Source organism: Pezoporus occidentalis, unplaced genomic scaffold (assembly GCF_034315485.1).
Source record: "Pezoporus occidentalis ecotype Australia unplaced genomic scaffold, CSIRO_AGI_Poc_V1 ctg1, whole genome shotgun sequence".
Taxonomy (NCBI): Eukaryota; Metazoa; Chordata; class Aves; order Psittaciformes; family Psittacidae; genus Pezoporus; species Pezoporus occidentalis.
The window spans coordinates 10,664,187-10,689,570 of NW_026912778.1; the positions used below are offsets into that span (position 1 = coordinate 10,664,187).

Below are 25,384 nucleotides of genomic sequence, written 5' to 3' on the forward strand. Positions count from 1 at the left end.
CCCTCCCCCGCCGCCCAGCTGCCTCCTAGCCCGCTCCCCGCCGCGGCCCCTCTCCCTGAGGCAGAGGCGCAGGCAGGCTGGCGCTGCCCGGTGCCGAGCTCCAGCCCGCAGCCGTGAGCGGCACCGCGGGAGAGACGGGCCCTGCGCTGTGCCAACACCTGGCGGGGCAGGAGGAGAGCTCCCGCAGCCGCGGAGGAGCGGCCGGCCTGGGCCGCGAAGGCGCCGTGCTGAGATCTGCCCTCCTGCCGCCTCGCAGGCCGCCTGCCTGGGTACAGCATGACCCCGACACAGTGGGACTTCCCGGTGGAGCTGTGCTGCCGGCCCATGGCGTTTGTCACCCTCACCGGCTTGGACGTGGTGTACAACGCCGTGCACCGGGCCGTGTGGGACGCCTTCTGTGCCAACCGCAGAGCCGACCGCGTTCCCATCTCCTTCAAAGTGCTCCCCGGCGACCACGAGTACCCCAAGTGCAGGACGAAGGTAGCGAGCGGCGTGTGCCCCGGCTGGTCCCGTCCTGGCCGGGTTCAAGCCTCTGCCCGTGCAGCAAAGGCCAGCACCGGGCCCGGGGTGTGCGGGAGTTGGCGGCTCCCCGAGGGGAAGGGCCGTAGCAAGGGCTGGGCTGCTCTGCCTGGTTTGCAGACAGCCGAGCAGCGCTCGCTCTGCTCGGCGGTAGCCGGACCTCTGCTATCTCTTCCCTCCCTGTTGGGAGCTTGAGGAAGAAGTGTCAGGGCCAAGGGCATGGTAATGGAATGCTATGGATGCCTGGGAAACCAGGGTGCCTTAGCTCATAAGCCAGAAGCAGGGAAAGCCAGTATGATGTACTTTTAAAAGTACTGCTGGTCATTTACTCAGCTTTGAGGTATGCTTCTAAAATTAGAGTTTTAGTGAAACCTGAAGTTTAACTCTGGAGAAGCTAGATGTTTAAAATCACTGTGTTCAGGGAAAAACGTAGAGCCTTTAACCAAATGAAGTGCAGCAGAAAGAATCTCTCTGCCGTACTTTCTGCTTTGCAGTGGCAGTTAAAAAGCAATGTCAATGGGTTCCACCCTTGGAAAACCCTGTTATTCTGTGATGCTGGCAAACAGCAAGAATCCAGACTGGTTTCTCCTGGCTCAGTTTGAGAGCCCTGTTTTAAATTGAGCCTAATATTTGATGAAAGTGTGTGAAACATGTTTCTGAACTTGACCCTTTTCTCCAGTTTACCTGGAGTCTGTTGCTGATATCTCAGACATCGGGCCCTAATGCTAGGTAACCAGGGGTATGTCTTGTTTAATAGGAAGCAAGGGCTTGAAGGGAACAATGTTAAAGTGAAGATGACAGACATATTCTCAACTGACAGTTGTAGAGGCAGTTACCTTCCTTCTGCTATAAATGTCTCTAAATGGATTTGGTAGCTTGGTTTAATAATCTCAATATTTTCAGAGGACATCCTATGAATGGTATATTCCAAAAGGAATCCTGAAGACTGGTTGGATGAACAAACACCTGAATTTGGTTCCAGCACTTGTGGTGGTGTTCTATGAACTAGACTGGGATGAGCCACAATGGAAAGAAAAACAGCTGGAATGTGCTACTAGAGTTGAAATTGTCAGGTAGAGTCTTTTTCACTTTGTGCATAATGTACATGGTTTAGTGTGAAGTGTCCCTGCCCATGGCAGGGGAGTTGGAACTAGATGATCTTAAGGTCCTTTCCAACCCTAACTATTCTATGATTCTATTACAAGCTAACGGTAAGTGCAAATTGCAGAACGCTTTGTGTATGCTAAAACATATAGATATTCTTAGACACAAATGAAAGGGAACTTGAACCTTGCTTTGTAATGTACAACTGACTATAAAGAAACTATCTTTTAATACCTTATTTATAAAAGCTACTCAAGTAAAAACAACCTCTGAACCTTTGTTTACTTAAGTCAGGACAGCTGTTCTGTCCCATCTCAACAAAAAAGAAGACATGGCATTCTGTGGATGGTGCAGCATGTTGTTGTATTCAGGTTTATTTTCCTCTATATAAAATTCTTTCAATGCTTCCATCTAGACTGAAATCTCATTTTGTTCTCATTATTCAGAAATAAGAAATGAAACCTTGACTCTGTGCTGTTTCTATTTTAGGCAAAGCTTGCAGGGAAGAAATACGAAAGTTGCTGTGGTTTTGATTCAGAAAAAAACACCATTACCTCCAGGTACTGGAAATCTCTCTGCATGGTTGTGGTGATCTCATTTTTCAGAGGGCCTGATGGACTGATATCCTTTGCCACGTTATCTGCATTCTTAATCTAAGGTCATCTACGTATGTTAAATGTATTGTGGCTGCAGGAGGGTGTACAGATAGAAAGAGTGCTCTAAGCATTTGATACTTTTATCCTTAACGTTTTCCTCTTAAGTCCAAGTCCATCTTTTGATGCACGGTATCAAAAATGGTTTGCCAGTGTAATACACTGGACATGCCTCCTTGTAAGCAACTGGCATTTTAAATCCTGCTTGAGATTGAGAAAAGCTGTGAAAGCAATGAGAACCTAGAGCGAAGGGTATTTGGTACCTACAGAAGCCTTTCAGTTTAACTCGGCTTTAGTGGTTGAATTTTGCGAGTTAAGTGGATCTGTGAAATGTGATATGTTATAACCTTATGTTTCCGTAGTGCTGCTGCTTGGCTGTAGCTGCATACTTTCTAGTGTCTGGCAAACTGTTTTTTGTTTTTTTCTCTGCCTGCTATACATGTTTGTCTTTTCTGGATGCTGTTGTATTTCTCAAGACACATTCTCATGTTCTGTGAGATGAAAATCTTATGTCATACTTGTAGGTTGTTGCTAGCTAAGCCACTCCTAGAAAGTTTCTGTAATGTGTTCTGCTGGATGAAGCAGCTAATACTGTGGAAGTAGGAAGAAAGAATGTGGTCTTAGGTTTATCTATCGTATGTTTTTCCATACCATACTAGTCAAGCTTTTAGAGCTAGTTTGACATTGCAGCACTGTATACCACTTACTTGTGCTTTCCTTCACTTCACTAGGGGAAGATGTTATTGCATCAGAGAGGGCAGCAGCCTTATGTAATGCATGTGACCTTTCTGGAAAATCCCTCTTTGTACTTCCACACACTGATCATCTTGTTGGTTATATTATAAGGTAAGTGACTGTAAGACACTGTTTTGCTCTGCTGACCATGGATTGGTTTACATGACAGTAGGCCTGCTGGCAACAGATGGAGTACATCCATCTCAGAGGTGGAAAGTGATCTTTGCACAGGAGTTAGCAGGGCTTATGGAAAGATCTGTAAACTGGATTTGGAGGTGAAAAGGGATAAAACCAGGCTTACTAGAATTAGGCCTAGGGGCAACATGCCAATGTTTGAGGAGCAGTATGCTAGTGACAGCCTTCAGTCTGCTATCTCAGCTTAGGTAGGGGGTGGAGATCCATGTTATAGCAAAGATGCAAAAGTTATGTTAGAAACCATGGAAGCACCTGAGAATTAGGGCTTTCCTCCCAAAAGGAGGCGGAGGGATAAATAGCCCAGTTGAAGTGCATCTACACCAATGCACACAGCATGGGCAACAAACAGGAGCTGTGGAAGCCATTGTGCAGCAGGAAGCCTATGACATATGCACAGCTGGAGTGCTGCAAGGGATGGTTATAAACTCTTTAGAAGGGATAGAGGAGGTAGGGTAGCTGCCTTTGGAAGAGGGGCAAGCAACTCAGAAGGACTACAAGGATGTTGTGAGGTTGTGCAGGGAGAAAATGCAAAGAGCCAAAGCCCAGCTAGAACTTAGTCTGGTTACTGCCATAAACGAGAGCAAAAAATGTTTTTATAAATATGTTAGTAACAAAAGGAGGCGTAAGGAGAATTTCCATCCCTTATTGGATGCAGGGTGAAATATGGTGACCAAGGTGAGGTACTTAATATCATTTTTGCCTCAGTCTTTAGTGGTAAAACCACTTGTTCTCTGGGTACCCAGACCCCTGCACTGGGAGATAGGGATGAGGATCAGAATGAAGCCCTCATAATCCAAAGGGAAATGATCGGTGAGCTGCTATACCTCTTAGACACCCACATGTCTGTGGGGCCAGTGGTACAGAGGGAGCTGGTGGAAGTGCTCACCAAGCCATTTTTACATCATTTCTCAGCAGCCCTGGCTAACTGGGGAGGCCCAGTTGACTGGGGGTTACCAGTTGTGACACCCATCTATAAGAAGGGCCAGAAGTAGGATCCAGGGAACTACAGTAATTTTTTACATTTCTTGGAAATACATCTTAAAATAAATTATTACGGCCTTTCAAAGCCAAAACCTACTTTTCTACTTTGTGCTACCCTGGTGTGATGTTTTGCGTGAAGCATTTTTGTCTGCACTCTTTCCCTGTGTGGCATCTTACAGGAGAATTTAGTAGTACCTGAACCTAATTTGTGAACCCTAAAATAAGCATGATTGAAAGTAACTTGTTCTGAAGTACTTCAGAATTTCTTTGTGTGGGGGAGAAACTTGGTGTAACTTGTGAGCAACTTTGTTGCAGGTTGGAAAATGCTTTCTATGAGCATGCACAGACTTACTATTATACAGAAATAAGAAGAGTTAAGTCTCATAAGGAATTCTTGAACAAAACCACTCATCAGGTAACGTTGCCCTATTTTTTAAATACTTTGCAAGTTATATTGCATGTTAAAACATTAAAATAAGGGTTGTTTGTTGCTTGAACATTTTTATTCCCCCTCCTTCCAACTTAAGATGCTTTCTCTGAGCATAGAAAGTAAACCTGGTTTTATTTTCTGCAACTTACTTTCATTTTGATTGGTTTTGTTCTTATATTTATCTGTCTTTCGTACATTTTCCTTAGAGGAAAAGCTACAGCCCAAAAATGATGTCCTCCCATTAAAAAAACCTCAATTATTTCATTATCTGTGTTGTTTAACCTATGTGAATGCAGTATCTGAATAAGTTGTGGGAAATGCTTCCATTAGATATTTCAAACTCAAAGTTGCACTTAGTTTGGCTTTTTAACATTTGCTTTTCAAATTGTCTCCTCAGACAGACAATGTTCTGTTGCAGTTGCCAGCTTCCTTCTCTTGGAAGCTGGGATCCAAGTGGTAAGCTCCAGACCAACAATGGACATTGTTGGTGTAAAGATTTTTGGGGTGTTCCAAAGCCTGTCCCCTGTTCCAGGGTAAAAGGCTTACAATAGATTAAATCCTGGTGAAACATCACTGCTGCATCATAGTCACAGAGAGGACTATTAGGAAACGGTTGCATAGTCAATTTTTCAAATCAACTGTGGTATTATGTCAGCCTCTACAATTATCACCTTTACGTGCTTTGTAGGTAACAGATATGTTTGGATGTTTGTGAATGATGTACATTGGTTCTGTTTTGCAGCTTTTATTCGTTAGACACCAGTTCAAAATAGCATTCTTCAGTGAACTGAAACAGGATACTCAGAATGCTCTCAAGTAAGACTCATGTAATCTTCCTCTCTCCTCTCTACCCCAAATTACTTCTAAGCCATTGACTATAATAAATGTTTTCTTGAATGCAGAATTATTTGAACATGTATATAAGGGTGAGTTTTTTATTGGGAAGAATGCTCTGATTGTAAGGCTGTTTTCTGCTGTTGGTAATCCTTCTGAAACTTCATTATCTTGTATGATTTAACACTAATTTAAGTATTCCTGTTTAGAAATTACAGAACTGCCTATAATCTTGTGCATGAACTGAGGTCTCATGAAACAAACATGCTGGAAATCAAGACCATGGCAGGATTTATAAACTACAAGGTAACAAGTGTACTTCTAGTCTTTGACAACCTTTACTTAAAAACAATAAAAGATGCATTTGAAACCCTTACACGTTACATTTTACATTGCTTTTAAGGAGATGGATTAGAAACAGATATTAGTAGAGTACCAGTTAGACTTGCAAAGTCTTCTGAATTCCACATGAAAGAAAGTTCCTTAGCTGAAGTTTGGGAGTATCTTAAAGGATTTGAGTTCATCTGAGATGCAGTCGTCTGAGAAACTTAGAGACTCTTAACTCTCACTCTGTGCATGGGGGGAGGGGAGGGATGAAAACAAGGGTTGCTTGTTTCTTTTAATATTTGTGTCTTCTCGCAAAGCTTAAGCCAGTATAGTTCAGTTACTGCATGTTAGGAAGAAGAAAGTAAGTCTTTAAGAATCAGACTTGGGGTATCTGGGGGGCTCTTAGGTAAAACAAAACTATCCTACTGTTTACAACAGTACTGGAGTTGGATTCCATCAAATTCCATCTGCAGGCTTCAAACAATTACCTTCCTAGTGGCTCTGCATTTCTGTCTTGAATTTGAGTGCATAACTCTTTCATTGATGGCTTGGGGGAGAAGGGGAAGAAAAATAACATTAGGTGAAATAGAGGCCACATGGTTTCAGGTGTAGTGCATTATGGTTTACATCTCTCTTTCTCCCTCTTTTCTATGCTATTTGAGTTCTTCAGAAATATGTAAAATTTGTTTGGCTGTATTGTGAGTGGTGGGTTGTTGATGGTGGGGGGGGGGGGGTGTTTTTTTTCTTTTAAAGCTAATCCTTAGCAGCCCAATACAATTATTTTTTTTCTCTTATTTTGATTTCTTTTAGATCTGTCGCCTCTGTTTTCAGCATAATACTCCACTGGATGCAATTGCTCAGTTCAGGAAACATATTGACTTGTGCAAGAAGAAAATAGGAAGTGCAGAACTGGCTTTTGAGCATGCTGCCTGGATGTCTAAACAGTACGTTTTTCCTTAGTAATGTTCCTGGTTTAGTTCTTTTATATAGCCTTCTGAAGTTCAGTTGTCTGGGCAAGATACAAATTCTGAGCTCTTTATCTAAGAAAGATAGACTAGATCATAAAAGTTGTATGATGTTATTCTGCTTTGCATTGATTATTGACTTTTTTTTTCTGGGAATGAACAGGGTATGACACATGCAGCCACGAACTTGGAAGTGAAACTTCAGAGAAGTGTTGTCTGTCTTAAGGCTAACCAGAACTTTTAATACATGTGCACCTTTCAGTTCAATTTGCTGTGTTCTGGGCATAATCTTGGCTATGATTTGTTTTTTATAGGTTTCAGGCTTTCGGTGACTTGTTTGATGAAGCAATTAAACTGGGATTGACAGCAATTCAAACTCAGAATCCAGGTTTCTATTACCAGCAGGCAGCCTACTATGCACAGGAACGGAAACAACTAGCAAGTATGCTTTGTAGCCATGATGTAAGTTGGGAAGGCAAAAGTGCTTTGCAAGTAACCAGATAGTAAATTAGCTAATGTTTTAGTCTCAAATGGTGGTGGAATAATCCATAATATGTAAAAAAAATCCAAGCAAAGGATATGTAGAGGGTTTTATTTTTTTCTGATGTTACACAAATCTGTTATCTATTGGACAAGTTCCTCTAGAACAAACGTTATTTATTTTATTACAAATAATTCTGACATGTTTACAACATAATTATTAAAAAAAAAAAACAAAAACAAAAAACCCAAAACTTTCTACATCTCTGGATACCTGAAAATTTACTGATGCATTTTTCCAGTATATTTGTCTTGATGTGCACTGTATCTGATTACTTACAGGAAGCAGAGAAACAAGAGCATTAGTATTAAAATGTGTGTATGGGGAGGATGATGGTTGTTTTAGGTTTTTCTGAAACTTGCCTGGGAGAAGGGGTTCCATGGAAACTTGATCTCTGCAGTTGATTAACCGTACATGCTAATTATATGTAGTTACTGTCCAGCTGACGTGTCCTGACTTTTTAAAAATGTCTTTGTTCCTGTTGGTGCTATTCATTAGTTTTTAGGAACTACTATTAAAAAGGATTATTCTTTAACAATGTTTGAGGTGAATGAAGTAGAATGTCAGACTGAATGAGAAGTATTTAAATGTTTGGGTTTCCTGAAGTACTATTTTTATTCAGGTGGCTGGAAAGCTTATATGTTCTAAAGCTAATTTCTTTTTATGTGCATGTGTATTTGAGCATCAAATCACTTTTCATGCTTTAAAATGAAACATGAACCCTCTTTTTATTACTATATTTGCTGAATTTACAGTCCTCTGTGATATATCCCAGTCCGGATCCCCTGGAAACGCAAACTGGAATGCTTGACTTCTATGGGCAAAGACCATGGCGGCAGGGAATATTAAGTACGTTTCTGTGTCTTGTGTCTATGGAGTTTGGACAAACTTCTTTAGGTGCTGATCCTTCCCAGCTGACTTAGCGGCATCAGCATGTGCTCTCTTTTCCACTGAGACAGACACAGGGCTGGGACCTCACTCTTTTGTTAGTTGGTGGCATGACTTGAACAGGTGTCAGCTGGAAGCACAGGAAGTGTGTTTGATCTCTGTAATAAACAGAAAAAGGAACCTCAGGTTTATGTAGGATCAGGTCTTCAGTAAAGTTAGGCCATACTGAAGCTCTGCTGCTGCCTTGTTTCTGTTGCTGCCTAGGCTACCTTAATAATTGGCGTGCTGCAGTGAAATGCACGCCTGCAAAGAGAAAGTGGAGAAGTGGATGCAGCAAAAGTAAAGACATGCCTGAAATATGACTATTACAAATTTAACTTGCCATCCATATTGTATCCTGTCACCTGTAGGTAGGAACTCGTGCCTTTTTTTTTTTTTCTTCTGAAAAAGCTTTTTGGATTTTGAAATGGATTGAGAGGGTGCAATGCCTTGGTTTTAATCTAATAAGGGAATTTGTGGCTTTCCTAGAAAGGAGAATGTTTTCTCAGAAATTTCGACTTTGAATGTACAGCTTTGGGCTGTGTATGAATGCACATGCATTTCTGAGATCTTCATTGTTGACTATGGTTTTACTTCCCTTTCTTCCTCTCCATTTAGTCTCCTTTATTCTCTGTGTATCCTTTGGGCTTTTCTACTTTATCATTGCCATCTTCTAAAGACTTTGGTTCATTTACTGTGAATACAGTACTATCTAACTTCTTTTATCTTTAAGTGTTACTGTTTTAAAGTTAGTTAGAATCTACTGCCAAGGTTAAAGAGTTTAAGAGAAACTTTACTTGTTAATATAGTCGTAGTTTTTTGTTTTTAATTTGATTAATAATTACTAAAAAAAACAAACCCCCCCAACTTTCTACATCTCTGGATACCTGAAAATTTACTGATTTGTTTTTCAGGTATATTTTTCTTGATGTCCACTGTATCTGATTACTTATAGGAAGCAAAATTAGTTAGAACCTACTGCTAAGGTTAAAGAGTTTAAGAGAAACTTTACTTGTTAATACATTCATGGTTTTTGATTCCAGGAAAAGTTCATGGTCTTTTAAAGCCCTATACAGTTCTTCATATGTTGGCATTCTCTACTGCTAGAGACATCAGCTTGAAATCTTACTTGAGATCAGATAGGGAAAGGGCTACAAATTTGTCTTAACATATGCACTTTAAATGTTAATAGATGCAGTTGAAAGACTGGGCTGTCTTACTGTAGTTTGCTGGTTTTGGGTAGCTTCAGATAACTTCTTTTAAACAAAGGTGAGATGGTTGTTCCAGAACTTCCCTTCTAGAACATCGAGGATGCATGAGTTCTTAAAGTGACGTATCCGTTTCCTAGGCAAAAGAATGTTTATGAGTTGGAGTGTGCTTGAGTTGGAGCTTGCATTGCATATAGGTCGCCACATAAACAGTTACCTTTGGGTCTGGATAAAATTCCGATTTCATGGATTTTTCCCTGTCTTATGCAGGCTTTGATCTTTCTGATCCTGAAAAGGAGAAGATGGGGATTTTAGCCCTACAGTTGAAAGAGAAGAATGTCCTTCACTCGGTAAGTTTTACTCGACAAAAAAGCCCCTAAAATTGTTCTCTGACATTCAAATGTTTGCATGTCTAATGATATCAGTAATTGTTTTTTATCTGTTAGGAGCTAATCATCACTTTGTTGAGTAACGCTGTTGCGCAGTTCAAGAAATACAAATGTCCAAGAATGAAAAGTCATTTGAGTGAGTATAGATAATCAGATGCTTTTTTTTAATTAATTTTGCAAAGACTTTCAGTGTTGATCTGGATTTCTTTTTTTCTTTTGATCAGTGGTTCAAATGGGAGAAGAATATTACTATGCTAAAGATTATGCCAAAGCTTTGAAGTGAGTATCATCCAGCATTGCTTCCTTTACATGCTGTTGTTCTCACTGAGACTCCATGTCTTATTACTATGGATTAATGTTGGAAGCTCATCTAAGTTGCTCCTTTTAGCTGAATTGGATTGAAGCACGATCTTCAGAGCCTAGGAACTCCCCTTACATTAAAGACAGCAAAACAGATATGATGAGTCAGCTATTAGAGTAGAAAAACTTCCTGATACAAGCTGTTGTGAGGATTTGCCTTATTGGGCAAACTTTTTATTTCTAGCTCACTGAGTGCTCTCTCTGTCCTTCCCAGAAGTGATTTCTGAAACTTGCAATGAGAATATAGTTATGTTTAATTACAGATTTGTAGTTACAAAACTTAAAAAAAAAAAAAAGAATAATAAGAAAATGTAGCTGAATTTAGTTTTTGTTTATGTACCAGTGAATTAGGAAAAGGAATTGCTTTCATTGGTGTAGTTTTCTGCTATTAATGTTTACAGAGCTAGGAGAGCTTAGTGCTGAGGTACAGCTACCATCTCTGAAGGATGTGTCTTATGCTTAGTGTCTTAACTTCGTGGTTTTTAAGGGGGAACGGTCAAGTTGGTGTTAAGTAAGAGTCCTGCAGTGTTTTCATTGATTACGTTTCAAATTTCACATGTTGTAAAGGGAGTATGTTTGAGGTAGGAGAGGTGCATTTACTGCTGTTACTGACTGACTGGAACCTACATGGAGGAGAAGATAGGCTAGGATAAGCAGATCAAAACTTACTGCATAGTCAGTAGTAAAGTGTGTTTTTAATGCAGTGCTGGACTTAGTCTCTTCTGTCTAGTTGCTGGTTTTCAAGTTCTTTATGTGAAGACAAAGGAGTTTTCTTGTTGGTCTCTTCTTCTACCCTGAAATAGAAAATTGGTGGAGTAAATGTGTTTCTTTACAGTAATTTTATGCTGTTTTCAGTAAGTCATTGCTGTGTGTAAACAGTAGACTTCAATCTACCATTTGTGTTAGGGAAGATGAATTTTGTATTAATGATAACCAAATAAGTGCCAGTTTCTAAAAAATACTGGTGTGTATGACTTGTTTTTCTTTGAATTTTACTGCAGGCTGTTGGATTATGTTATGTGTGAATATCGCAGTGAAGGATGGTGGACTCTTCTCACTTCCATATTGACAACGGCTCTCAAATGTTCATATCTGATGGCTCAGCTGAAAGATTATATAACGTATTCTTTAGAGCTACTGGGCAGAGGTATTCTTTTAAGAAATATACTCAGCCTATACAGAAAAACTAGAGTATGTGTATTTGGAAGTCTGACAAATCATCGTCAGGCATGGTGCTTAGAGTAGTTTAGATGTTTTGACTACAAAATATCTGTGTACCTGTGAATTTTTACTACCTTCTCTCATATGCTGGGAGTTGAATTTTCTTGCTCTTATAAAATTCATTGCATTTAAATTGCCTGTGTCAGGATATCTGAGGCACAGAGCTTCCTTTGAGACTGTTCAAGTAATGTAACAGAAGCTTGCTGAGCTTAGCGATGGAGGAAGAACTGTAATAGAGCTAAAGAGGAAAAACAGGTTTTGTAGCAAGTAACAAAGCTAGCACCATTTTTCTGGGCTTTAAAATCTCAATGTGTTTATTTTGGACTTCTTTCTAGAACTCTGCTGATGAAATACGTATGTGGTGTGTTTTATGAAAAAAATGTGACATAGGGTGGCTGCACAATAATAATGCAAGTGCTGTGTTTTGTATAATGTCTGTTAGTTGACATTTCTGTACAAATAATCTGTTTGTGCCCTGAATCGCTAATTAATAGCACTATTGGAGTAGGTGTGGTAAAAATGGGTTTGCATCTTCTGTTAGCTAGTGTGTCTACTCTGCTTTGTATTAAAGAATAGCTAGTGAGACAAACCCACCTTTCGTGATCTTCAAGAGAAGAGTGTTTACTTTAGTCCTTTCTTTCTTTCTTCAGTCACCTTCTCTAGTTGTTGTTTCTAATGTTATCCGGATTTGCTTCTTTGCATGTTCCAGACTTTTCTACTGTTGCTTCTGGTTTTAAACATAAATAACGTTATTGAATAGGTATTATTCTATTGGGATTTTCCTCCAATAGATTATGAAATGCTTGTCTAACAAAAAATATTTTATTTGGTTCCAGTGGAAGAAAGAGGAAACACTTAAAATCGGGGAAGTTCTGAAAACTGAATGAATCCTTTATTACTGGTAGATAGTTGATAGAACTTTTCCCCCCAGAATGTATTGGTTTTTTTGAAAGATGCAATCTAAAGAAAAGGTTTACTTTTAAGTTAAAAAAATAGTAAGGGGACTTGCTTCAGTCTTGCAATGTTTGTTTTTTGTTCTGTTTGCTAGCATCTACTCTTAAAGAAGATCAGAAATCTCGAATAGAAAAAAATCTGATAAAAGTTCTAATGGTAAGTGGGAAAACTACTACCCCTTTAAAAAATCTGAAGAGTGGTCACTGTTTGGGAGCCCTCTCTTATTGTTTGTAATCTTCTATCTGGATACAGAATGAAAGCCCTGATCCTGAGCCTGATTGTGACGCTGCGGCTGTGAAAGCATCGCAGAAGTTGTGGGGTGACCGTGTTTCCTTGGCAGGCAGTAATGTTTTTACAATAGAAGTCCAAGATTTTATACCGTTTGGTAAGTAAGAACTCAACACCAGATCATAAGTTTTTATGTAGTTGCATCTTGAAATTAAATAATTAGGAAAAAATATAAAGCTATGAAGTGTGTGTTAAAGCCACCAACACTGAAGCTCTTGTTTCAGGACTGCTCTGTTCTTCATCTAAATAGTAAGATAAGAAATCATGAGGGAAGCCCTGATATGGATTGCTAAAGTGGAATCACTGCTTTTTGAAAGACTTCTGCCAATCTGGCGTGCTTTGAAGTAGGACTCTGAGGAAACAGGGCAGAATGTGTGCAAAGTAATACTCCCCATGGAAAGAGGGGGCATGAGAGTGAGTGTTAACTACAAAAGAAGTGTATCTAAGTGTACAGGGTTGTTGGTTTTGTTTGTTTTGGGGTTTTGTTTTGGGTTGGGTCTTTTGGTTGTTTTTATTTTTTTTTTCTGCTAGACATTTGTCTCCTCTCCTCTGCAAAAGTTACAGCCAAGTGCTGGAAAGTGGCTTTCTGTGACAGTGTTATTAGCCAGATTTGTCCCACTTGCATACAAATGGAAGTTTTAAAGAGTATGCACAGAACAATCCCTAACACAACTATTTCAAGAGTTTCTTGTTTCTTTCTTTTTTTTTTTTTTTTTAATTCCAGTGCAATGCAAAGCAAAATTTCTTGCTCCAAGTTTTCATGTTGATGTTCCTGTGCAGTTTGATGTGTACTTGAGAGCTGATTGTCCTCATCCTATAAGGTTTTCTAAGCTATGCATCAGTTTCAATAATCAGGTAACTATGTTCTATCTACCTGTGACCTAGTGATAGCTTATCATAAGAATTGAATAATACCTAAAAAAAATCCAAAGTTCTTTTCCAAAAGTTTGTTAATATTGAAGATGGAAAGTTGTTTTTCTTTTTGCATTATTTATCAATTTTGACAAGTACGTTGATGCTGTGCTAAAACTTCCCAATGCAGTTTGATTAATTAATCTGTTGTATCTTTGGGTTTTTATTAATGTTTTCTAAAGTTTCAGAAGTATCATTTTAATCTCTTATTTCTCTTTATGTTCTTGCATGAAGTTACATTAATATAATGGATGTTATGTGTTAAAGAATTGCGTTGTAATTACTTGATAAGTCTAACTTCAGTAGTGTGAAAAGTAACAAAAACCCATATAGTCTGATCCAGTAACACAGAGCCTTAATATTTGCTTTGCTACCATTAGTCTCTAAAGATGTCTGAAGTCTGGATTTATCAACATTTTTCCCCACTCCTCCATTATAGGATTACAACCAATACTGTGTGGTAGAAGAAGGCTATCAAAAAAGTGATATTCTAGAACAGTCATCTCAAGGAACAATGTGCTTAGTCCCTGGCAAAACAAGAAAGTTCACTTTCAAATTTGTTGCAAAAACTGAAGATGTAGGAAAGAAGATTGAGGTTTGTCAATTTGTTTTACATCCTTCTTGCTGATGCTTACAAAGAACTCAAAACTACAAAGCTGCCTCTAATCTGGCACCAGTTACTAAAATCAATGCAGTTCCAGATACCTGAGTTCCTGAAACTCAGTACCAAAATTAAGGAAGTTTTATTAACAATTCCAAAGCAAAAAAATTTCACAAAACCTGAAGTATTGCTTCAAGGTTGTGTTTTTATTAATATGTGCAACATCTTTAAAAATAATAAAAAAGATGGGGAAGGGGTGGTATAGCACTATGGGAGAGTAAGAAACTACAAAATACACTGCACGCACATGAGCATGGATACTTTTCCCACCACTGTTTTATTAAATGAAATGAATAAAGTGGTGAGGTGTTTTCAGCTTGCAAAGCTTCGAGAAGCTTTATAGTGATACACATCATCATTGTGCCTGTATATGTTGGAAAACTGTATTTTTATGGTAGGTGATCTGAAGACAAAGTTATCAGTATGTGCCTAAATTTGTGTTAATCAGATCACCTCTGTGGATTTGATCCTGGGAAGTGAATCTGGCCGATGTGTGATTCTGAACTGGCGTGGAGGAGGTGGAGATGCTGCTTCATCTCAAGAAGCATTGCAGGCAGCACGTTCCTTCACACGAAGACCTAGGCTTCCAGATAGTGAAGTGCACTGGGACAGTTTAACTATTCAGGCAAGCACTATGTGAGTAAAAACTTGGTAATATATATAATGTGTCATTGTAAATTTCCTGAGAAATCCTAATCTTCTGAACTCTCTTAAACAATAGGCTGTTTTGATGTTTTTAGAATAGGCTTAAACACTTGTTATTTAAGTAACGTGTAATAACTGAGTCTTTTCTCTTAAAGGATTATTTCTAGAGTGCCAAACATTTCTGTTCAGCTTCGTCATGAACCTCCTGCCCTGACTAATGAAATGTATTGTTTGGTTGTGACAGTCCAGTCATATGAGGAGACGGTGGCCAAAGATGTTAAGCTTACAGCAGGTTTAAAGCCAGGTATTTGTGGTTTATTTTCTTTTAATCCAGTAGCCTCTGAATTGTTTCCTTGTGCTTGATGCAATGCAGAGAAATACAGTAAATGGCACTCTTGCAATAATGAAGAGCCAAACCAAAGTGAAGGTTGGGAATTATGAGGTACTAGTGGTAAGAACAAGAATGAACACTCTTACTCAGTTATGGTTATCTTAACCACTGCTTGACAGTGGTGTTTATGTGGGTTTTTCAAAAGATAAGTCTTTACAAGGTTGAAAGAAAATGTGGAAGCTTTTGTATCCCTTCCTAACCCTTAATTTGCTTATAACTAAATCATCCTTTTCCCAAGCAGCAGATCTCTTCCTTGCTGAGATGAAGGTATTAGCCAGTTCTAGGTAAATGTTTTCTAAGTGTAGTCTTCATGGGTTTTCTCCTGCCCTCACCCATGCTTTTTTTCCCGGTCTTGTACAATGCGGTTTGCTTTTTAAACAAATGGAAATTTGGGGAGCAGTGGAGACCTGAGACAGTATTCGTTTGAATGAAAAGGAAAAAATACAAGTGTTGTATGTCTAAGTCTTCGTTAGCTGTATGTAGTTAATTGCTGACAATTTTCAGTATGTGAAGTGCAAATGTTATCCTTGGTATGCCTTTTTGTAGCAATTACCCAAAAAGGCACAAATATTTTTAGGATACTAGCATATAGGATGCAGTATATGCTGTGAACTCTGAAATGGAACCACATTTCCCTGTACAGTGGTACAGTTCTTTAAGCTTGTTTAATTGAATGTTCGGGCTTGGCTTCTAAAGTAGTGTTTAATAGTTGGTCTTGATTTTTATTTTTATTCTCCCTCTTGATCTTGACTCTTAACTTGTGATATGCAAGGTCAGTGTGTGTTTGCCCATTACATTAAGAAAACTATTGAAATTTGACATTTCATTTGTAGGGAAGGCAAAATATTTTCCTCAGATTCAACTCTTTGGCTTGCTTTGCTTTGAAAGTTATTCCACATGATTGCAGTAATGCCCGCAATCTAATCAACCTCTGATTGAAGAATGGTGTTAACATTCATATGTTTGAGTTTATGTATTTTCAGTGCAGATTTGGAAGAACAATTTTATAAAGATGTGAAATCATTTAGTCATGCTCCTGAAAACAGAAAAATCACAGTACAGTGAAACTTCTATTTCATATAGAGTACCAAAAAAAGCTTGAATCACATAATCGTGTTGTATTTTGTATATGGTTCGGGAGCACTATTTAGGTATGAATTCTTTTTTACTGGTATAAATAGATGAAACACAATCCTTGCAGGATGTGAACCCTCCAACATAAGAAACTCAAGATGTTAAATCCATCCTCTGCTGGTACTTTTGAAAAGTTCCCTCAACCATGTGAACAATGTTAATTCCTCATTCATTGTTTCTTGAGATTGATGTCTTACTATTTTTAGTTACTGCTTTCATGCTTCAGTGATCTAAGCCTGTGTGAATATGAAAGACTGTTTTTTATCCTAGGGCAAGATGCAAACCTGACTCAGAAAACTCAGGTGACTCTTTGTGCAACAGATGCATGCGATGACTCCTTTCCTGCACTGCTTCCTGATATTCCTGTAGGAGACTTGCAACCAGGGGAAAAGGTGAAGGCTTAAAACCTTATTTGTGTATTACACTTAAGAAAATGGGGATCAACAAAAAAAAAGCTCTCATAGAAGGATCTGTCTTTAGTTCAGATATCTGAGCCAATAAATTAAATAGTTATGGCATATTTTACCTATTACTTGTAGTTTAGCATTTCTTTAGCTATATATTCTTTTGGACTACATTTGGGAATAAGATGTATTCTGGGATTGATAATACATGTGGGAGATAAGAAATGAAATAGAGGCTAGTCTTAATTATTAATTAAATGTACTGCCTAACAGCAGTAGATAATAATAGTCAGTAAGTGTGATTCAGCCTGGTAGAGGATCAAATGTGCAGGTGTTGCATTGCACCAAACTGAAATTGTGACTAGTAAATTAGAAGCTGATGTACCATATATTATACAGTAATGATTCTCTTGTACTGTTAAGTAGCAGACAAGCAGTAGTAGTGGAACAACTGGAGCTGTACTAATCTGATTAAAATAATTCACTGTGTGACTAAGATCATGCATTATAGGAGATTCTTTTCATGTAGACGGCATTGTACTATTGCCCTCTTGGGCCAAGTAAGATGATCAAGAAGTTTGGATAGCTCTAGGCCTAATTAATATAATTTAGGTATAGCTTGACTTATACTGTCTCCTTTATTTTGCAGCTGGAAAAACCAATATACATTCGTTGTGGAACAGTTGGTGCAAGGATGTTTCTGGTTTATGTTTCTTACTTAATCAACACTATCGTTGAGGGGAAAGAAATCCTCTGCAAGTGTCACCGGGTAGGATGTAAAGATGCACCAGTTGTTGGAGATACATTCATGAAATGCAAGAAATATTCTCAATTTAAAGGCTGTAATTCTAAGTCTCTTAGAAACCTTTCTAGTAGACAATAAAAATGCCAAATCAGCAGTATGGTAGCCCAGTTTAGGGTGAGCAGTTTCATAACCAGAATCAGAAGACAAGTTTTCCATATTTATTCTTACATATCTTAGATACATTCTGTCCTGGGGAGGACTTTTTACAATGATGATTAAAAGTTACTTTACATTAGTAACCTTTAACATAAATAGCCATATCTAAAACTAAACATAACTTTTTTCCCCTCTTCTTCCTACCACTTTTGTTACCTATGCAGGATGAAACTGTAACAATAGAAACAGTATTTCCTTTTGATGTCTCTGTCAAATTTGTCTCCACAAAGGTATGTGTTTAAGAAGTTGCTGTTATTTTCAAATTGCACCATTTTCAGTAGTTGTGCCTTATTTAGTTAGAAATATCCAGAGCTCGTGTCTGTCTTCACAGTTGGAGCACTTGGACAGAATATTTGCAGATATACCATTTTTACTGATGACAGACATCCTGAGTGCTTCTCCTTGGCCTCTCACTATTGTAACCAGTCAGCTACAGCTATCAGCTTTCATGACACCAGTAGATCAACTGGAATCTTATGTGGAGAATGGTAAGTTTTCTTAAATTATGTTCTGTATCAGAAGGATACTTTTTGCATAAATTGGGAATAAGAGGGACATCTTAAAAACCATTTGCTTATCAAACTCTAAATAGAAGGAAGCTGCTTAATACTATAGTTGCTTGCCAGAACATAACTTAAACAATAGTTCATACAAATGTAGTTGTTCTTCACTAGAGCCAGTAAATAGACTTGAATTGGTAGATGGTAACCAAAATTCTAACTATAACGGATGTAAGGGAAAGCATCTGAAAGTACTTCTGATACACAAAGTTTTAGATATCCAAATGAAAAGACACTCAGTATTTCCAGTGTTTACGGGCTTTGTATGCTTTCTGGAATGCAAGCACATCAGCCTTTGGATGCTGCCTCTACGATGTAGTAGTGTGATCCATGTCCATGGTTGCAGGCATGAAACTGAAAAATGTGAAGCTAGACAGAGTGTGCTGTGAAAGAACAGTTAGAAGTAATCATCTTTTTATACTAACACAGTTTAATAACTTATTATTTAGATGTCTGCATTTGTTGAGCCAGAAATATGAAAATGTGTGTATTCTATCAAAACTGGGAATAAAATGAGGCAGTCTGGATGGCTGCCTGACGGTGGGGCAGCTGTCCACCCATGCAGTTAAGGACTTGTAAGATTCTAGTTCCTGTGTGGATTCGAGAGTTACCTGGCAAAAAGCAGTTATTTCCCAGGTCCTTTAGTTTTCAAACTATGATATTTCATCTTCAACTCTGGCACTTTGTGCTTGTGCCAGGAGGTGTGAAACCCCTTAGATACCAGCTATTCAGCTGCCCACCTTCTGGGTTGGGTTATTTGGTTTTTTTGTTTCTTCCTTGTAAGACTTAACAGAGGTTAACGATTAATTTTGAATGACTGAAACATATCTTTTCTGAGTACTTTTTTTTAATAACTGTCTAAGGGAAAACGTAGTTTTTCTCAGTCCATTCAAGTGGAGAGAAGGAAAAAGGAAGAAAAAAGAGTAAAAATGTAAAGCTGGTAGATATTTTTGTTCCTCTCTCATCCATTTGGGTGGGAGAGGAAAAAAGTCTGTTTTTTATCGTGCTTTAAAACGAAGATTATCTTATGCCTTTGAATCTGCTGTGGGAGATGTGTAGAACTTAAATTGGTGTTATTTTGTGCTTTTTGGTGTGTAGAAACTCTAAATTTGCAATGACTTGTACTGTGTGTACATGACAGGCCTTATGATGCCGTTCAGCAAGTAAATTTTCATAGATCTGTGTGTTGTGATACTTCATGATCTTTTTTGAATTTACATATTCTGTAGGTATACTTTTGAGAGCACTTCAGAGGCCTTTCTGGCTGAACACTTGTCATATTGGACTTTTAGACTTGGTGGCTTCTGCAGTAATGATTATGCTTTGATTTTAAACCTGATCTTGCTGATAGTTGTTTTACAGACAGGTGAGAGTGCCAGTGAGTGCTTTTGCCTTCGATGTCCTCCAGTCACTAATGCTAGTGGAGTAGCAACTGGATGTTATATCATTTCCTGGAAGAGGTAAGTATATATGGGGCTGGATGGGGAGAGGAAGTAAGCTGGTCTGGGTTTAGGGATGATGGTGAGTTGGGTGTGGGTTTTTTAGATTTTTTTGGTGGGTTGGTTTTGTTGTTTGGGCTTTTTTTTTTTGGCGGGGGTGGGGGAGGGAAGGGTGGTGTTTCTTTGTTTGGTGCTTTTTTCTTTATTTTTTTTTGTCTTTTTTTTGTTTATTTGTTTGTTTTGGATCTTCCTGTAGCAAGCACTGTCTAGACTTTGGACCTTACTAATTACTGCTTAGCTTGTTAGACTTTTGATTAAATGCATATTCCATTTAAGAGATAAATATTATGTGATTGTGGTTTTAACATTCCATGAAGCTTTCCTCTTTGTAAGGTCTTAGGTCAATTACAAAGCTGTTTTGTCACCAGCTGCTCCCGGTTTTCACCAGTCATGAAGTACTTCCCTTGAGAAGCCAAGTGAAAGGAATAGTTTTACAATAGCAGAGGCAAACTTCTTAAATGGGAAAGCTGCTTTCCCACCCTAGATTGTGGATTTAGGTATTCATTCAGTTTTCCGAGAGAAATGTTGAGGTATATCTTTCTTCTAGCTTGCTTTTATTTAGTTTTAGAGCTGTTTAGTTTCCTTACTTGCCTTTTGCTATTTTGCCATGCTGTAGCACTTTTTTAATTTTTCTTTTGCTCAAGCAACCCAATGAAAGGATTTGTTTTTTCCCTTCCACCGCTGAAGTTATGAAAATTTTAGCTGAGTCACATGTAAGTGATGTTCCTTTGGTGTACTCACATGATACTTTATGTTAAGTTTCAACATGGTCTGTGTTTGACTTTCTCCTGCAGAAGTTCACCTGTGGAAAGCGTACCTGTTGTTAGCACAGTCATCACTCTACCACATGTGATTGTAGAGAGCATTCCCCTCCATGTTAATGCAGGTAACATTAATTTGATGATATATATGTCCCAATTAGGATGTTTAGGACTGCTAAAGTTTTACAGCATCCAGAGCTTGCATTTACTGTGGCAAAAAGCAAAAAAACCTGATGTTGGATATTATGGAGCTAGTGAAAGAAACTGTCATTGCTTAGACTGCTGAAAGCCTTGCCCTGTTTCCCTCCTTCTGTTCAAGGGAAAAACTGGAAGGTAGACACACATACATTCTCTTAAAAGCTATCAATGGATAGACCTGTGTTACATGGCAGCACAGAGGCCAGTGTTACTTCTGCTGATGCTGCCTTCCCAGTAGGTTTCTCTAGATGCCTATGGCAACAATTGTGCCATCCACCTACACCCTGGCTGCAACCCAGGAAAGAAACAGCCTGGAGAATTGGAGCTGCTGGCGGGAAGGTGAACTGTTTCTCTACTAGCACTTCACCTGCACAAGAGCAGAGGGGGAGTGAATGCTCAACGAGCACTCAGAATTCCTATGCTTTCCTCAGTGTGATTTCCTTTATACTGAAATTCTTCCACCATCCCTTCCTGTTAAAATTTGAAGGAGCTTCCTGACTGTGTCTGATAAGGTCTTGGTAAGCTGAAAATACTTAGCAGCAACCCAAGTGACTTCCTAGTTAGCATTCCTGGACAGTGTTGCCAGTTGAGGGCTTCGTAACTAGGTGTTGAAGAAGCGTTATTGAAAAGTTGTAATGAAGTGGTGTTTTGTTCTTTAAGCTTTTCTTATGAAAAATCTTGTCAGAAATGCTTTTTAGGTACCTGTTGTATTTTTTTCTTCAAACTTTTCACTGCCGTTTGCAATAGATTTTCTTTTTTTTAATGTATGGAACTTTAAAATGTATTTTGTTTTTGAGATTACTTACTTTCTTTCCAAAGATCTGCCATCATTTGGTCGAGTCAGAGAATCTCTACCAGTCAGATACCACCTGCAGAATAAGACAAACTTAGTCCAGGATGTGGAGGTGTCAGTGGAACCCAGTGATGCCTTCATGTTCTCTGGCCTTAAACAGGTACAAAATTGTCACGTCTGCTGATCCTGCTGTGATCAATGTGAAGAATACATTGATTAGACCTACACCGATGTGCAGAAAGCACAAACTCATTGTTTATGGATGTTTATGGTAAATCCTGTCTGGAAGAATGCATGGATGCAGACTCCATTTAAAGAAGGGCTAAATGGAAGCCTGACTAGGAGCTGCTTGTCATGTTGTTTATGGGTTACGTGTTTTTTCAGTGTAGAAGCAATAGTTCAACTAGAATAGGAGAGCACTTGTATCCTTTCCAACTCCAGGAACTAAGCTGTATAAATACAAAGTAAACGGAGGAGTGCTTTTGCTCACAGAACCCATCTATGGTTGTGGCTTTTTTTCTTTTCTTTTTTAAGATCCGATTAAAAATCCTTCCTGGCACAGAGCAGGAAATGTTATACAACTTCTATCCTCTGATGGCTGGATATCAGCAGTTACCGTCTCTTCATGTAAACTTGCTGCGATTCCCAAACTTCACTAACCAGTTGCTCAGACGATTCATACCAACACACATTTTTGTAAAGGTAAGACTGTGAGAAGTGGTGTGTGTTTAACGGGTCCCTGTGGGGCTGCTCAGTTTTGAGGGACGACCCTCCAGTTCTGCTCAAAGCTGGGTGTTTCTAAGCAGACTAAAATGGCCAGATTCTAACTGTTATTTGCTTTGAAATGTCTTGGGTTGTGCATTGTTGTCGTCAACCAAAATCCTTAGAAAATCTGTTTAAGTACAACAGGTATTTGGATACAATTAAATGAGGGAACTGAATGCATTTAGCCTGTGCCTGGTATTCCAATTCTTACTCTGTAATATGAGTTTTAAAGTTGTCTGTATTTTGAGTACAGTGGAGTGAGATAAATACCATACTTTAATACCATAATTTGTAGCGCTTCTGGGGGAAGAAAAGAAAGTGTTTGAGCAACCCACATGACTAGGCTCAGAAACACAGCAGCATCCCACACCTCCATAAATAATTTCTAAAAACACATTGTCTTGGTGAATCACTCAGTCTAGATTTATTTTTTTTTTTCTTAAGTGATACAACTCTGAAAACAATTCAGTGTGTCATGAAAAACAGATCACAGGCTTCTTTTGACTTTCTAAGTGTCATTTAAATCCAGATGCCCAAAACAGTGCTTTCTCATGCCACTGCTGCTGTCTCCAGAATACTGTATTCCACTTTTAATTAGACTCTTAGCAAGCAAGGAGCCAGAAGAGTTTGTTTATATGACTTGAGGTGGACTTGTTCAGGCATTTATAATCCTGTTTCCAGGAAACGGGCCTGGCATGCTTTCAAGTTTGTTTTAGCCCAAAGAGATGAGCAGAACTTACCTTTTATATATGCCATCTGTCAGTGGTTTTTATAGATTGGCTGTCAAGATGGCCTCCGAAGTTGATACAAAAGGTGTTCCTCAAAAGCATGGTGTACCCAACACTCCTGTGGAATCTCTTGGGCTTCAGAATTATTTGCTTTTGTTTTGGAGTTGTCAGGACCTCAAAACCCCCTTATTTTAAGGATGCCTTTTCTTCTTTGAAACTTCCTCCTTGCTCTGTCCCATCTCTAGTGACTCTGCTTAAAATTCCTCCAAGAAACTGTCAGTTTCATTCCTGTTTTGTTAATAATAATCAGCTTTTTATACTGTGGTAATCTCAGAACTGTGATCACCCAGGCCTTGTCTTAAGCTGTCCAAATGTGTACAGAGATGGCATTTGACAGGGCAATTAAGGAGTGGAGGCCTCTAACAAGTATTCAGTGGGCCAAACTGAAGTTTCAGTTGGATATCTTCTGTGTTTGTGCTACTATTGGAAACCAATAATACATACGAAGCTATGCTTGTGTACTAGAGCTACATTGATCAACATAATGTATTGCAAAGCGAGTTTCATAACAGCCTTAGTCTTTTGTGTTTGTGTGGGGTTTCTTGTTTGTCTTATTTTTCCTGTTGTAATTCTCTGTCTTTATTTTCTCACAGCCTCAGGGTCGTCAGGCAGATGATAACTCGATTGCAGCTGCATAACTGTTGGACCTCTGCACTTAAAGAAAACGGTTTGTTGTGCAGGATATGGAAAGCTCACTTTGGAAACGTGGCTTTGATCAAACCATAAGAATTAAACTTTATTTTTGAATTGCAACTCCTGGCAGAACTAATGTTTTAAACACCTCATGTCTTTCTTTAAGGAATAAGCACATGGGGAAAACTTGGTGCTTTATTTAACAGGAACATTCGTTTGAAGTTAACTTTGACTCTTAGAAGTGTTATTAAGGCGTATTACATGTCTTGAGTATTTAAGTGAAGAAATGCTAATTCATTTGACCGAAACTGAAAGATGTTTTCATAATTAACAGTGAGTTGAAGTCCAGAGTTTTTACTTGGAGAGTTACAGCATTGAAAATTATCATCAGCTATGGCAGTCTGTTCTGTGCCACTTGTGTTGAGGGCACACCAGGGTTTGCAGCAGAACAGTAAACTACAAATGGTTACATTGCACTGTTGGAATTAAGCAGCTTACTAGTCCTTTAAAACCATAAATCTAAAAGGCCCTGTTGCTCCAGGGTAAGCCATATATCTGAATTTGAATTCAGCAGTTAGTCTGATGAACAAAGTTATTCCTAACAGTTGTACTATCCAGCCTGAAGCTGATATGGTTTTGGATTATTTTTACACGCACTGCTTCCAGATTAAAGATGTGTCATGGTGGTCTCCTCCTGTGTGAATTGAAAAAATGGACGTCCTATTGTTGTACAGGTCTGGATGAACTGGTGTTTAAAATACAGTAGATCATGTATATATACAAAAAATGCATTGTGAAAACTTCAGTTGTTTAACTTTCTAAATAATTACATTTTGATTGCTTGGAAAATACCTTATTTATTGTCAAAGTGAAGTTCTAATAAACAGCTTGTGACAGAGTACTCCTGAAACTGTGGCCTTCATTCCATTGTTTTCACAGCTGCACAGCTGTTGTTTCGTAACTGGTCTATTTTGTGGGCTGATCTTTCAGTACTTAAAAGGGGCCTATAATAAAAATGGGGAGAGGCTTTTTAGCAGTGCCTCCTGTGATAGGATGAGGAGTAATGGCTTTAAACTAAAAGAGGAGAGATTCAGGCTGGATGTGAGGAAGAAATTCTTTACAATGAGGGTAGTGGAACACTGGAACAGGTTCCCCAGAGAGGTGGTGGATGCGCCATCCCTGGAGACATCCAAGACCAGGCTGGATGTGGTTCTGGGCAACCTGATCTGGATGGAGATGTCCCTGCTCATTGCATGGGGTTGGACTAGATGACCTTTGAAGGACCCTTTCAACCCAAAGTATTCTATGATTTTGAGTCCAAAATAACAGCTGTAATACTTTGAGAAAAGCATTAGAGAAGCATGTAAACATTCCTTACCAGCAGAAAGACTGTAGGCTAATTGGTGGGCCTGAAGAAATGTGCATGAGCATATACAGCTTTTCCATGGAGTGCAGCTGTAGTTTATTAAGAGTTTTTTCTGGTGTATAGAGGTGACTGACAAACCATGCTGGTAAGAGCAAATGAAACCTTCCTTATTCTTTTTGTAACTATCATGAGCTAAGTGGCAGTCATGGAATAGGTATTTTATCTCTTTTAAGAGTGGAAAATGTATTTCATTTCCAGATTATTATTTTGTTTGTTTGTTTT

General features: G+C 38.7%; 1 protein-coding gene across 2 annotated transcripts; it reads left to right on the forward strand.

Annotated features, from left to right (window-relative positions):
- The first annotated feature begins 104 nt into the window (after nucleotides 1-104).
- On the forward strand, nucleotides 105-24,637 carry TRAPPC11 (trafficking protein particle complex subunit 11). 2 transcript variants are annotated; one of them, XM_062627838.1, is made up of 29 exons: nucleotides 107-480; nucleotides 1,423-1,592; nucleotides 2,113-2,183; nucleotides 3,008-3,122; nucleotides 4,503-4,602; nucleotides 5,360-5,433; nucleotides 5,661-5,757; nucleotides 6,589-6,722; nucleotides 7,058-7,205; nucleotides 8,040-8,133; nucleotides 9,690-9,769; nucleotides 9,866-9,944; nucleotides 10,033-10,087; nucleotides 11,170-11,315; nucleotides 12,438-12,499; nucleotides 12,596-12,728; nucleotides 13,356-13,486; nucleotides 13,983-14,138; nucleotides 14,653-14,840; nucleotides 15,005-15,153; nucleotides 16,645-16,766; nucleotides 17,428-17,547; nucleotides 17,904-17,969; nucleotides 18,071-18,227; nucleotides 19,651-19,759; nucleotides 20,593-20,684; nucleotides 21,577-21,710; nucleotides 22,085-22,252; nucleotides 23,697-24,637. In XM_062627838.1, exons 1-29 carry the CDS (start codon nucleotides 277-279, stop codon nucleotides 23,739-23,741), a joined length of 3,399 nt encoding a protein of 1,132 aa, XP_062483822.1. In that variant the 5' UTR covers nucleotides 107-276; the 3' UTR covers nucleotides 23,742-24,637. The 2 variants fall into 2 exon arrangements, with proteins under 2 accessions (XP_062483904.1, XP_062483822.1); XM_062627920.1 differs by lacking the exons at nucleotides 20,593-20,684; nucleotides 21,577-21,710; nucleotides 22,085-22,252; nucleotides 23,697-24,637 and having other exon boundaries at nucleotides 105-480; nucleotides 19,662-19,759.
- The last annotated feature ends 747 nt before the right edge of the window (nucleotides 24,638-25,384 follow it).